Source organism: Mus pahari, chromosome 13 (assembly GCF_900095145.1).
Source record: "Mus pahari chromosome 13, PAHARI_EIJ_v1.1, whole genome shotgun sequence".
Classification (NCBI taxonomy): Eukaryota; Metazoa; Chordata; class Mammalia; order Rodentia; family Muridae; genus Mus; species Mus pahari.
In genome coordinates this window covers 75,573,445-75,588,695 of record NC_034602.1, presented here as the reverse complement: position 1 = coordinate 75,588,695, position 15,251 = coordinate 75,573,445, and the positions used below count along the sequence as shown (strand labels likewise).

At 37.5% G+C, this 15,251-nt stretch overlaps 1 protein-coding gene across 1 annotated transcript in view; it reads left to right on the top strand.

Moving 5' to 3' along the window:
• LOC110330206 (transmembrane protease serine 11C) overlaps positions 1 to 15,251 on the top strand; it is a 59,634-nt gene that overhangs the window by 8,940 nt on the left and 35,443 nt on the right. The window contains exon 3 of the mRNA XM_021210183.1: positions 10,407 to 10,525. Coding sequence (XP_021065842.1) covers positions 10,407 to 10,525 — 119 coding nt within the window. The remainder of the gene's footprint in view (positions 1 to 10,406; positions 10,526 to 15,251) is intronic.

Genomic DNA, 15,251 nt, shown 5'->3' with positions numbered 1-15,251 from the left:
AAGGAGATAAGAATGGATCAATTCGCATTCTTCTACATGCTAACTGCCAGTTGTGCCAGCACCATTTGTTGAAAAAGCTGTCTTTTTTCCACTGGATGGTTTTAGCTCCTTTGTCAAAGATCAAGTAACCATAGGTGTGTGGGTTCATTTCTGGGTCTTCAATTCTGTTCCATTGATCATCTCCCTACCTATTCAATATTGTACTTGAAATCATAGCCAGAGCAATTCGACAACAAAAGGAGATCAAGGGGATCCAAATTGGAAAGGAAGAAGTCAAAATATCCCTATTTGCAGATGATATGATAGTATATATAAGTGACCCTAAAAAGTTCACCAGAGAACTCCTAAACCTGATAAACAGCTTCAGTGCAGTCATTGGATATAAAATTAACTCAAACAAATCAGTGGCCTTTCTCTACACAAAGGATAAAACAGGATGAGAAAGAAATTAGGGAAAGAACACCCTTCAAAATAGTCACAAAAAATATAAAACACCTTGGTGTGACTCTAACTAAGGAGGTGAAAGATCTGTATAACAAAAACTTCAAGTCTCTGAAGAAAGAAATTGAAGAAGATCTCAAAAGATGGAAAGATCTTCCATGCTCATGGATTGGCTGGATTAATATAGTAAAAATGGCTATCCTGCAAAAGCAATCTACAGATTCAATGCAATCCCCATCAAAATTTCAACTCAATTCTTCAATGAATTAGAAAGGGCAATTTGCAGATTCATGTGGAATAATAAAAAACCTAGGATAGCAAAAACTATTCTCAACAATAAAAAAAACTCTGGGGGAATCACCATGCCTGACCTCAAGCTATACTACAGAGCAATTGTGATAAAAACTGCATGGTACTGGTATAGTGAAAAACATTATTTTCTACCCATAAAAATCCTCCTTAAATCTAGATTTTTCTCCAGTATTGAACAATGAAGGAAAATATGTTTACAATTTTTCTATATAGTTTATTCATAAAATAGAAAAAATGAGGTCATTGAATTTATTTTTTATTTAAAGTAGAGCATCCTGTCAAGTTTTCTGTGGTTTTTTTTTCCTTATCATTTTAAGCAGAGTGACAATCTTTTCATCATTAAGAACATTGTATTGTATATATTATGAGGTATGGGGTGAAAATTTGATACATGTACATAATATTTAATGGTCAAGGGGATTACCATGCCCATCCCTTTAAATTATATCATTGCTTTGAATTTAACCTTGAAATTTTTTTTCTTCTAAATTCGTCTAAATTCTTTCTTAACTGGTAAAATATATAATCATACAATACAGCCATATTACACCAAACTTATTCTTCCATCGACTGTACTGTGGCTCCTGTCATCTGACCTCTTCATTCTTCCTTTCTCAGCACTTCCTAGCGACCACTGTCCTAGTCTCTCATTTTATATAATCTATTTTATAGCACCCACCTATAAGGAAGAACTTACAGTATCTATCTTTGTACATGAGGATATTTTTATAAAAAATATTTTCTATATTCGTATAGGCAATATATAAGAATAGTTAGTTGTTAAAATAGAGAGCGACCAAAAGTAATGGCAACTATAGTAATATTTGTTTTCTACTCAAGTAAAAATATTATGCCCTGGTGGTTTTCGTGATAAGTCTTTTGTTTCACTGAAGCTAAAGTACAAGGGAGGGGGGAGATTTTTGCAAGAAGGTACATGCTTACATAGACTAGGATGCAATGCGCTTTCTATTACTGTGCCTGCTCCCTCACGGATCTCGCCATTTGTCAGAACAAATTATTTTTAGAACAGTGGCAATAGATGCCAACTTCCTGGTTTCTATTTTACTTTTATAAAAATGTCATACAAATGCTCCCCTGCGTATCAATAACTTGACGGTTATTGCTCTCCTAGATGCCACAGAATCTGAAGTCGGAATCAAGGCTCATAGAAACCCCTTCCTTGAAAGTAGAAGCCCGATCTAGACCAGCTTTGTCAATTACATTTGAAGACCAGAATTGAACAAGGGTTTCCGCAGTCAGGAATATTTTTAAATTCTTGCACTTGCAAATAAAGAATTAATACAGGGATAAGAATCATAGTTTCATAAATCTATAAGAACAATGGCTGCCATGCATATAAATATTTTCCCCTGGAATCATCTCGTGAGGTCACTAGGCTTCTATTTTTACATAATTCATAACTCACAGATTGGGAACTACTATTTGAAAACATGATAGTAATTTCCAGAAAAGAGATTACATTTATAAGAGTCTGACTAACTCATCCAATATCCATTTCAGTTTACGAAAGGAAAACACCACCATCACAGAAACAGAGAGAGCTGTGCAGCATGATCTAATGAGGCACTTGACAGGAAGTAGGGGCTTTGCAACCACTTTAACTTTGTTTTCCATTTATACTTATTAGACAGATTGCAATGGCAGCTGTTACCACTGCTAAAGCATGAATTATCGTCATAACATATGACAAAAATATCTATGAATAAGTATTCACTTTAAAGATTCTATACTTAGTCATTCATCAAGAGTAGGTTCCGGAAACTGAAGGTAAGAGGAGAATATTTAAGGAGATTTTAATTGGAAATGCATGAACATTTATTTCTCACATTATTATCACCAACTTAATGCTTGATGAATTGATATTTCCCCTTCTCATCAAGCCGAGAAACAGACCTCATAAAACAGATCGATGGTACCCTGAAAAGACCCTCATAGATTAAGGAACATAATGACTGAAGTCTAACTCCCGCCTGGAGTATCTAAAATAGAAGTAATGAGTGCCTAAGCTGGTGACATGACTCAGTGGTTAAGAGAAGCTGCGGATCTTCCAGAGGACCCAGTCCATTTCTCAGAACATCCATTTATCAGGCAACTCACAAGTTCCTGTAACTTCAGCTCCAGGCTTTCCGACTTCCTCTTCTCTTTTTGAAGCACCCACTTACAGGTGCCATGCAAACACACAGACACACACAAAGAAGTAAAATAAATCTAAAACAAATAATGGAAAAAAGAAAGGGCAAAACACACACACACACACACACACACACACACACACACACAAATAATGGGTTTATGATGTTTCAGCAGCATTAAAAAAGAGGCAATCCCCATGAACATCCAGAGTCAATGGGGATAAACAATGTGTTTTCTAGGGAGCAAGTAGAGTCTTTCCAGGAAAGAATCTCCATCATTTCAAGAACTAATCAAGAGGCCATCTGCAGAGCACTCAGATCTATGGTTCAAGCAGTGTCAGATGAGTCGCAAGCCTAGATGCTGGAGAAGGAATAAATACAAGCAGCATAGAGGTAAATTTGTCAATGAAAAGAAATTATTGTCAAGGCTATTCCAGCAATGCCAGAAAGCACAAATCAAAGATTTGAACCTATTTCTTTTTGAATGACTCTTTGGTATTTTGTAGTTCACTATTGTGGACTCCAGACCCAAAAATAACGAGCCATATTTTGCAACAACTATTTCTTCACTGGAGTCAGTAACTAGCTTAAAAATAGCTAAGCAAACCAAAGCACAGAGCAGCTCTCCCTCACAGACACCTTCTCCTCTCCGCTTATGGTACCTGAAGTGGCAATCAGATGCTCTCTAGATCACCTTCTGGTTTTATTTTTATTTATTTTTATTTTATATATATGAGTGTTTTGCCTGAGTGTGTATATGGGCGCCACATATCTTCAGTGCCTACTAGAGTGAGAAGAAGGAACCAGATCCTCTGGACCTGGAGCCACCATGTGGGTAACTGAAACTGGAACCTCTCACCTACAGAGACATCTCTCCAACCAAAATTTTAGTTAACTGTCTTAGGAAGCCAAATAGTTCTCTTAATAAAAGAATGCAAAAAAAATAATAATAATAAGGGTACATGAAAAAAAAAAAGCTTCCACAAACTCAATTAGCATTCATTCACTGACTACTTCTGAACAAAAAGAATCTACTAAGCTAGGTGCTCTGCACAGTAAGTCAACCACTGTGATGTCTTCAAATAGTGCTTGGGGATCTAAACTTTGAATTTCATGTAATTTTCACATAACACCAAATGTCGTTATTACTTTCACTTTTTTCCAATCTAAATGCAAAAGCTTTTATATGTTTATGGACTATCCAAAACCAAGCCAGATTTGGTCCCGAAATTTTTCTTTAAAAATCGCTATTTCAAATCAATAAAGTTTAACCAACTCAGAATCACCTAGGTTATTTTCGAGTATTATTAAATGGGCTGGGGATGCAGCTCAGTGACAGAGCACTTGCTTAGTGTACATGAGTCTCTAACTTCAATTTCCAATGACTCCTAGAGGGAAAAAAGAGAAAGAAAGATAGAAGAAAGAAACAAAGATAAGAAGAGAAGAAAAATATTATCGCGTTAAGTCCTAGTTCTAGAGGAGAAATCAGTTTGGATATTTTATTGCACAGTAGGATGACCACAGATTTTTGATAATGCAGTACATTTTTAAGTATAACATTGCATTATTTTTCTTAGACTTTCTCTCATATGTACAATATATTTTGTTCATATTCAACTCTAAGCTTCCTCCTAACTCCTCCTAGATCCACCATCCATCCCCAAACCCTTCCCAACTTTATGGCCTTATTTTTTTTTTAATATACCACTGTTTCCAGTGTATGCTACCCAGACACTCATGGGTACGGAGCTATCCACTGGATCAGTGGTTCTTAACCTTCCTAATGCTGAAATCCTATAATATGGCTCCTCAAGTTCTGGTGACCTTCAACCATAAATTTATTTGTTCCTACTTCATAACTGTAATTTGATACTGTTATGAATCTTAATGTAAATATCTAATATGTGGCCCCCTCAAAGGGGTCCCAATCCACAGGTTGAGAATATCTGTACTAAAGCATAGTCGACCTATCAGAAGACATTCTCTTAAAGAAAATTGACTCTTCCCCTTACATGAGGTTGAAGTGGGGGCTCATGAACTCTTCCATAATGGAGTTTTGGCTGGTTTGATTTTATTCCAGCACCCACAGCTGCTATGAATTCTTAAGTACTGGTGTCTCTCATACACAGAAATCACTGCTTCATCCCAGGCCTCTATGCTCTGGCTCTTATAATCTTTCCAGCCCCTCTTACACAATGGTCTTGGTGGTAGAATATATAATTATATACACACCATTTGTATCTGAACATAACACAGACACGTATTCTCTATAATTTGACCAATTGTGAATTTCTAAATTGTCTGCTGTACACATCACAAAAAAATCCATTATAAGGTCCATTTTTAAAAACTATACTAAAGGAACTGTGAATAGTCTTATCATAAAAATGATGTCTGAGGAAATTAATGTTACTCTGATTTGAATACTACACAAAATAGATGTGCCTGATAGACTAAAAATACTTATAATTGTGTCGATCAAAATTAAGTTCTATTTCTGTAACTTTTTAAATACAGAAAAGTTTGTGCATAAAGCCTACACAAAGGGTGTTATTGGTAGTAGAACCTGTACTGTCCAAAGTTCTCCATGTGGTTCTGGTGGGCAGCCAAGATTGAGAATAGCTCATCTCAAGGAAAATACACAGGCATAAGATTAAGACATTTAAAGGTTCATAGATGGTGACCAATTTCACCATGTCATTTCAAGGTACCAGAAACCCAAGCCCCTTTAGTCATGTTGCTTGGCTGTATGTGTCCTGATTTGACAATGTCATCTCAATGTCCGAGGCACCTGAACTAGTCATGGTCATCATGTACAAATTCCAGCCATCCAGTAGGAAGACCAGGAAAGTAACTACTGCCTTTGCTCAATAAGAAAACAACTCAGATGTTCCAGAAGCATTTTTCAGAATGCAAAAGCAACAGGATCATTCTTAGATTTAACATGGGTATAATAACACACTTTCTAGATTAGCATCTGCTCAGGCACAAATAAGATTGTGTTACCCTGGGGAAGAGAAGAATGTCAACAAATGGCACATAGTTGATTCTTAGAGAAAGTTAATCTTCCTTGTTAAATTTTTATCACTTCTATTCCAAGGTATCCCCAAAATTTTATACTAACCATAAGTAGGAACTCTTAACCCTTTACACCCCTCTACAAATAGCTACTTTAGTTCCAAAGAATAATAAATAAATGTAAAAATGTAAGAACACAGACAAGCGGGCCTTCTCAACTGCCCTTTCATTTACTTCATCAGTTTGCTCTGCCTCCAAGAGCCAAAATTAGAAATACGTGTGTTTTTCTTCACAGAGAACCTCTTCAAAGTCAAGTATCACAATATATTCTGTAAAGGGCACTGTAAGCTCTCCAACAGCCCATTTAAGAGAACACAGTTGGAAGCAGCGAGTACTAACTAAGACAGCAGAAGCTGAGACCCAAGCTCAGGTCATTCAAGATAGCTCAACTTCTAAGACTAATTCAGCCAGAATAGGTCACATGCGTGACATTCAGCTATTAAACTATGCATAAAACTGGGCATGTATAGTGTTCATAGATTAATTATAAGCCCACATATAAATGGGGTGGGACAAAAGTCCAAAGACAAAATAAAAGGGTCAATGCAAATTTAAAATGAAAACAGTATTTTCTTTATGACACTTATCTAAGCAGTCAGACTAAATACCTACTTCTTTGAAAATAATTACAGGTCATGTCAAATAATTTTTCAATGTAAAGAAAATAATTGTTGAGGTTTTTAGTTTTCCTTAAGCTTTGATCCTTAATAATCATATGACCTTGATTAATTGTATTAATTATTCTTTTGTGAGTAAAAATAACACCTAAAACTGAACTAACGCCCTGACTTTTTCTGCACATTGTCTGTATTATATGTGAGAGACTGGGTCTAGCCCTTTACTATGACACTCTGTTCCTATAAAGGCAAATGAAAACATTCAATTTACTTCTACTCTTTTTGAGTCAGTACTAAGTGATATAATAAAATAAGGAGCTACAAAAGGCTTTATTCTGGAGTGCCTAGATTCACAATGATAAAAAATACTTGATATTTCTAAAGATAAGTTATGTAGTATTTGTGCAAACCAATATAAAATGGCAAAATACAATTCTTTAGAATTATTCTGAAAAAAAAAGGTTTATGACAAGGAAATAGTATATATAAAATGTAAGCACAGATGTCAAAAATATTAGAAAATCAGTAGCTAAGATAAGTAATTACAGAGAAAGTTGTTCCTTTAATATTAATTTTCTAAACCAGCAAGATGATCCCTGGGTGAGGACAACTTGCCAGCAAGCTGAGCAGTTAAGTTCAATTCCCAAGACTCACATGGTGGACAGAGAGGAGTGCCTCCCTCAGGTTGCCCCTGATCTTCACATGTGTTCCATGCACACGCTGCCACAGTCACACACACATGCACATACACAAGAACGCACAAACACACGCGGGGGGGGGCTGGAAAGATGGCTCAGTGATTAAAAGCATTGACTGCTCCAGAGGTCCTGAGTTCAATTCCCAGCAACCACATGGTGGCTCACAACCATCTGTAATGGGATCTGATGCCCTCTTCTGATACATCTGAAGACAGTAACAGTGTACTCACATGTGTAAAATAAATAAATAAATCTTTTTTTTAAAAAAAAGAGAGTACTAAAATTTTCTTCAAATTATCTTCGAGTTGTGTAAGGTTTATTAATACAAATAAGATCTACAGATAAACATTTAAAAAATAGAAACTGTAGTGGAGAGATAATTCATTGGTGGAAAGCCCTTATTCTTACAGAGGACCTGGGCTAAATTCCCAGCACCCTTATGGTACCTACCAACCCTCCATAACTCCAGTTCCAGGGGATCCAACACCCTCTTTGATCACTATGGGCAATAGGCATGCACTTGGTGCACAGACCATGCAGGCAGAGCACTCACACACACACACACACACACACACACACACACACACACACACACACACACACGATGCAACATCCTAGCCCACTTCCTTTTTAACTTCTTTCATTTATTTTTGTGTAAACTTTATTAATCAAATATTTTTCTCAAACATGATTGTAGTGATGACATAATATTACAAATTTTACTTATTTATGTATAAGTAGCTTACTTTGTTAATTTTTTGCTCTTAGGTTTGTCTAATTTTTTAACATTGTTTTAAAAAGTGTATCTTTCTGTGGAACTCATCACATGGAGAATAGAGCTGAAAGGAGGGATCAGAACCAATTCTGAAAATAGATTACAAGGTTTTGGTGACATTACCAAATTGTCCTCCCAAACTGTGTTCTGACTTCCACTCCCCGGACAGGCTACAAAACATCTGGGTTGACTGATTGGCTGCCTGATTAATTGATTGATTGATTGATTTGTCATCTTTATTAGCTTAATGTAAAAAGAAAACAGTGAGTTAAGGAGAGGACTTAGTGGATAAAATGCTAGCTGTCTAAGCATGGAGACTTGAGCCACGATCCCCAGGAAGACCCACATAAAAAGCTGTTCCTAACAATGAACACTTCTAAATCTGATGCTAGAGAGCAGAAACAGGTAGATCCAACATCAGCCTATGGCCTCCACACATGTACAAACACTCACACATAAGCACACGCGCGTGCTCGGGCACCATATACAAAGTACCATTTTATTTTACTATGTATCTCTCTAGTTACTGTGAAAGGCATGGCAGACTACACCAAATGATTAATTGCAAACACTGGCATGAAGAGTTTTCTCAAAACACTACCAAATATTTCTACTTCTTCCACTGTTTATTTTACCACTATTTCCAACTCTCTTTCTCCCTCTCACTCCCTCTGTTTCTTCCTTTTAATACACAGACTACAGGCACACAAATAAAACTCGACATTTAAGAAGCGGGGTTTTCAGGTTGGGTGGAGACTCATGTGCATTCTTTTTTTTTTATTAGATATTTCCTTTATTTACACTTCAGATGCTATCCCGAAAGTTCCCTATACTCTCCCCCGCCCCCTGCTCCCCTACCCCCCCCCACTCCCACTTCTTGGCCCTGGCATTCCACTATGCTGGGTCATATAAAGTTTGCAAGACCAAGGGACATCTCTTCCCAATGATGGCCGATTAGGCCATCTTCTGCTACATACGCAGCTAGAGACACGAGCTCAGGGGGTACTGGTTAGTTCATATTGTTGTTGCACCTACAGGGTTGCATCCCCCTTCAGCTCCTTGGGCACTTTCTCTAGCTCCTCCATTGGGAGCCCTGTGTTCCATCCAATAGCTGACTGTGAACATCCACTTCTGTGTTTGCCAGGCACTGGCATAGCCTCACAAGAGGCCGCTATATCAGGGTCCCTTCAGCAGAATCTTGCTGGCATGTGCATTAGTATCTGGGTTTGGTGGCTGATGATGGGATGGATCCCCGGATGGGGTAGCCTTGCTGTTGTGTTCAAAGGTCCTTCCATTTCAAAGATGGGTATTTATTTACAGCTGGACAGAAGCATCTGTCAGACACAGCATAGGGAAGCACCCTTGAAAAAGTGGGACTTTGGGTCTCCTGGGCTCAAACATACTAAACTAAGTTCATGAGCTTGAAAATGTCTACTTTCAGGCTGGAGAGATGGCTCAGCAGGTAAGAGCACTGACTGCTCTTCCGAAGGTCCTGAGTTCAAATCCCAGCAACTACATGGTAGCTCACAACCACCCGTAATGAGATCTGTCACCCTCTTCTGGTGTGTCTGAAGACAGCAATAGTGTACTTATATATAATAAAAAATAAATCTTGGGCCAGAGTGAGCAGGAACTGAGTGAACAGGGCTGACCAGAGCGAGTGGGGATGACCAGAGTGAGCAGAGGTCCTAAATTCAATTCCCAACAACCACATGAAGGCTCAGAACCATCTGTACAGCTACAGTGTAGTCATATACATAAATTAATTAAATAAATAAATCTTAAAAAAAAAAAAAAAAAAAAAGAAGCGGGGTTTTCATTTCCCTGTTAGGGGACTTTGAGTGGTTCTGGCCAGCCTTTCTCCCAGCCCACCTCATTCTGCTGCTTGTCTAACTTCACACACTTCATTCCTTTGTTTAGCTTACTTAATGTGCAGGGCTTTCAAGACATGTCTACCCTCATTTTCTCCATTGTGCATTTTAATTTCTAACATATTCTATGAATAAGAAATCCTATGATTTGACTGATTTTTTTCAAAACGTAATGTATAGCAATCATAAAGACCAAGATAATTACTATATTTTAATGTAATTTTGTTTCATAACATATTGCCCAAACTTGAAAAGTAGCACATTAAAATTTTACATTAAAAAACCTTGAATATATTTTTGGTGAAAGGTTATAATTTAACATTCCTCAACCTGAGCATTTCCCACAATTGCTGGGCATCAAGATTTGTAGATATCACGCAACCCAACATTTTATGAGCATGTGACTTCTCAATAAAGTGGGTGTGTACAATGGGAAAACTATGTTCCTTTTCTCTCCTCAGGAAAAGATTCTTTCTACTACCATGTCAGCTTTAAGGTTAACAACATTGACTATGACAGCAAATTTGCAAAGCCATATTCTCAGGAATACATGGACCTAAATAAAAGGATAGTGTCTTTGGTAAGTAGAATGGGTTTTTTTTTTCTGTGCATTTCTAAAAGTGTTAAGACTCTAGCAATCACCTTCCAAGTTCAAAACAGTGCCTAACCAGTACCTCAATCCTAGATTATATGAGTCAGCCATTTCAGACAGTCTTCTAAAAGTGTGAACAGGGAAATATGCAAAGGGACACACTTTAAGAAATGCTAAAATAAATGACATGTAAAAGCATTGATATTTCTAATGAATTCATCAATTACATGAATAACATGTAACATTAACATGTAATATGGTTGATCACTAAGATGCATGAATAACATATGTTTTATCACTGGGATGCACATCTAAGGCCAATGCTCCCTCTCATTCAAAAATTAACCAGTCTCTTGAGGAAAAATCCTTGCCAGTCTGAAAGATAGTGTGAATAAAATAAAGTTCACTTTGCAAGCCCTCATTGTTGAGGAAAGGTTGTAAAACATTGGCTTAAGAATCGGCTTCGTGTTCACACTCATCGGGTGAAAGGTTCAACAAAGAGACCAAGTGCACTTAGCCAGGAGCTTCTGTTATCACAGAAACTACTACGATTAACTCAAGTAATTCAATTAGCTATAGTGATAGTGTCAGGGGCAGGGATGACGTCATTCCTCTGCTGGATAGCATCATTCATCTGCCATTTCTCCTAGAGTCTCCGGCTAGGACATTGGAGGGCTCACTCCTCTGATGAAAACTTAGAGTCCTTCCAAAGCATCCCACGACGTACAAGGTTTTAATAAGTTAGAGTCCCTGAAAGTCCTGGTGTGTTTTGATTATCATGGAAAAAATTGGAAAATGGAGGCAAAAGACTGAGCCTTTGGTTTTGTGACAAAAAGGAAACAAAGCAATGTAGTACAGTGGATGAGGAAGTCTTCAATGAAATAATCTAGATTCAGAGAGACAAATACTGCTGTTTTTCATTCACATGTGGAACCTACATTTTAAGTATAAATCTGTAGGGGACTTGTTCTCCTGGTGTCCTCCGTCCCTCTGGCTCTTGCACTCTCTCTGCCTCCTCTTCCCTAGGATTCCCTGAGCTCTGAGGGGAGGGATTTAATGGAGATATCCTATTTAGAGCTGTGTGTTCCAAGGTCTCTCTCTCTCTCTCTCTCTCTCTCTCTCTCTCTCTCTCTCTCTCTCTGTGTGTGTGTGTGTGTGTGTGTGTGTGTAATATTTGACTGTGGGTCTCTGTTTTTGTTCCCATCTGCTGCAGAAGGTAGCTTCTCTGGTGATGACTGAATAAGGAAGGCACTGATCGTGCCTGGCAAATATAGAAGTGGATGCCCACAGTCATCTATAGGATAGAACACAGAGACCTCAGTGGAGGAGCTAGAGAAATTACCCAAAGAACTGAAGGGGTCTGCAACCCTATAGGTGGAACAACAGTATGAACTAATCAGTACCCCCAGAGCTCGTGTCTCTAGCTGCATATATAGCAGAAGATGGCCTAGTCAGCCATTGTTGGGAAGAGATAACCCTTGGTCTTGCAAACTTTATATGCCCCATACAGGGGAACACCAGGGCCAAGAAGTGGGAATGAGTGGGCAGGGGAGCGGGGGGGGGGGTATAGGGGTCATTTGGGATAGCATTTGAAATATAAATGAAGAAAATATCTAATAAAATAATTTTAAAAAAAAGAATTGGGTGCTCACAGCTATCCATTGGATGGAGCACAGGATCCCCAATGAAGGAGCTAGAGAAAGTAACCAAGGAGCTGAAGAGGTTTACAGCACCCATAGGAGGAGTAACACTATGAACTAACCAGTACCCCCCAGAGCTCCCTGGGACTAAACCACCAACTAAAGAAAACACATGGTGGGACTCATGGCTCTAGCTGCATATGTAGCAGAGGACAGCACAATTGGTCATCAGTGGGAGGAGAGGCTCTTGGTCCTGTGAAGGTTCTATGCTCCAGTATAGGAGAATGCCAAGGTCAGTAAGCAGGTGTGGGTGGGTTGGTGAGCAGGAGGAGAGGGGAATGTATAGGGGGTTTTCGGAGGGGAAACCATGAAAGGGAATAACATTTGAAATGTAAATAAAGAAAATATCTAAATAAATAAATAAATAAATAAGGAAATAAAAAAGAAGGCACTGATCAATGATCAATGAGAATGGCAGAATATTGTTAGGAGTCATTTTATTGTTGCTTCCTTTTTTAAGAACAGTAGTTTTGGGGTTTACCTTAGGTCTCTGGATTATCTAGTTTCTGGTTCTTGGTCACCCATGCAGTGTCAGATGTGGGTTCCAGCTGTGGAGTGGGTTTTAAGTAAAGTTAAACATTGGCTGGTTACTCTCCCAAGCTCTGTGTCTCCATTCCTCTAGCTTCTTCAATGTCAAAAATATATATGTGTGTGTGTAGGACATTAAAAAACAATGATTCTATTTGGAAAAAAGCAGGGTACTGGTGGATGGGTAGAAAGAGGATAGGAAAAAGAATGGAGAATAGAGCAAAATAAGCAAATATATATAAATATCCATATGAAAATATAATAAAGGTAATCATCTTATAGAGTGAATACTACTAGTAAAAATAATACAAAAAAGTGGAAGAAATCAACTCAAGGCCCTTAGCCAATCTCAAAATTACTGTTTTACTATCTCTATGACTATAGCTCTATAATTTCTCTTCAACTCAGCTTCTTTACAAAGACATTAGATCACAAATGCCAATATAATAAGGTAATGTAGACATTACAAAGGATGAACTGTGATATAACCCAAAGTCCTATTATTTTGTCAGACTTTAAAACAGATAACCTCAGTCTATGGGTACAATGACAATGGTTTAATATTGGTTTAATATTATAACCACTGAGGTACTGTCCTGGGACTTATGGTCTGTCTAGTCAGAGGTTCTTGGTCTAACCATGGGACAAGGTATAGGTTTTACCTTGTAGAGTGGGCCTTAAGTCAGGCTTACTCTTACAGCATCCATGCCAATATAGAGTTTCTAAACAATTATCCTAAGGCAAGCTCTAAATTCAGACCAATTCCTTCAAATCAATTAGCCCCTGCTTACTCCAGAACCGTAGCTCTCAAACTTCCTAATGCTATGACTCTTTAATAGAGTTCTTCATATTGTAGTGACCCCTAACCATAAAACTATTTTTGTTTCTACTTCATAGCTAATTTTTCTATTGCCATGAATCCTAATGTAAATACCTGATATGCAGGATACCTGAGATGCAACCCTTGTGAAAGGATTCTTTGATGCTCCCCAAGGAGTCATGGCCCAAAGGTGGAGAACCAGTGTTCCAGAACAATTGATAGAACTAATAATCTTATCATCCTTGCCTTTTAAGCAGCAATCATGACCTCTTCCTTCAGGTTTAAAGAACTCCATTCCTGGCTTTTAACACATCTGTTTGAAAACAACCTATACAAAATATGTTATACAATGCCTTTATACTTGCCTTCCTTTCTGTTTTCACTGAATATAATAATGTTTCATACATCACAGTTATTAGCATACAGAAAAAATCATAACCACAACACTCTGATAATGACATGTACTATGGAGTAATGAATCATTAGAAAAATCTTGCACTCACTACAATAATTCCTACAGTCTATCTTATTCTGATTGCCACTATGTAATCCTTCCAATGATTCATTATAAAGATATATATAACATCCAAGTTTATATACAATATATAATGTAAGATATATAATATATAACATAGAACATATGACATATGATGCATGTATACATGTATGACATATGACAAATTACAAATAACATGTAACATATAACATATGTATGTGTATATCTGTGTGTATTATAAAAGTTTTTATATATGTACATATTTATATATGTACATATATATATATTCAAGAGAAAATATTGCTATGGTATAAACTATGGAGGGAAGGTCTTTACACAGAACATTCTCACAGTTCCTAATTTATATGATTTTCTAAACAACAATTCAAGAAATCTCTGAGCCTTCCTGCTATTTTAAGCTCTTCAGCAGGTATGATATCCAAGTTTGATATCTAAGTGAAAAAAGTTCTAAGAAAAACTAACAATAGGACAATATCTTGGTACTATAATTAGGTTTATTAGTTTTCAGTATGAGTACATATTTATCAATATTTAATCCTCAGAATGCTCCTATATTATATGAAGAACATGAGACACTAAGAGATTAAATTGCCCAAAGTCAAGTTTTGTGATGGGGGGGGGGGTTAGAGGCCTCTATTTAGAGACCACCAAAGTATTAAAAAAATTTTGAGTACACTTCTAATTATAAGAAGTAAATATGAGGGTGCTCTGACCCCAGAACTCAGGTGAGATCACCATTTTCTCTCCAGTGTCTCTCTAAAGCAGGTCCACTCAGGAGAGCACAGGCCACAGAATCAACAGAGCTTCATACTCATCAAAGGCAAAATTTACCAAGATGAACTCTCAGTGCTGAACACCTATGCTCCAAATGCAAGAGCATCAACATTCATTAAAAAAAAAAAAAACTTTAGTAAAGTTCAAAGCACACGTTGCACTGCTGTCTTAGTCAGGGTTTCTATTCCTGCACAAACATCATGACCAAGAAGCAAACTGGGGAGGAAAGGGTTTATTTGGCTTACATTTCCATACTGCTGTTGATCACCAGAGGATGCAGGACTGGAACTCAAGCAGGTCAGGGAGCAGGAGCTGATGCAGAAGCCATGGAGGGATGTTCTTTACTGGCTTGCTTCCCCTGGCTTGCTCAGCCTG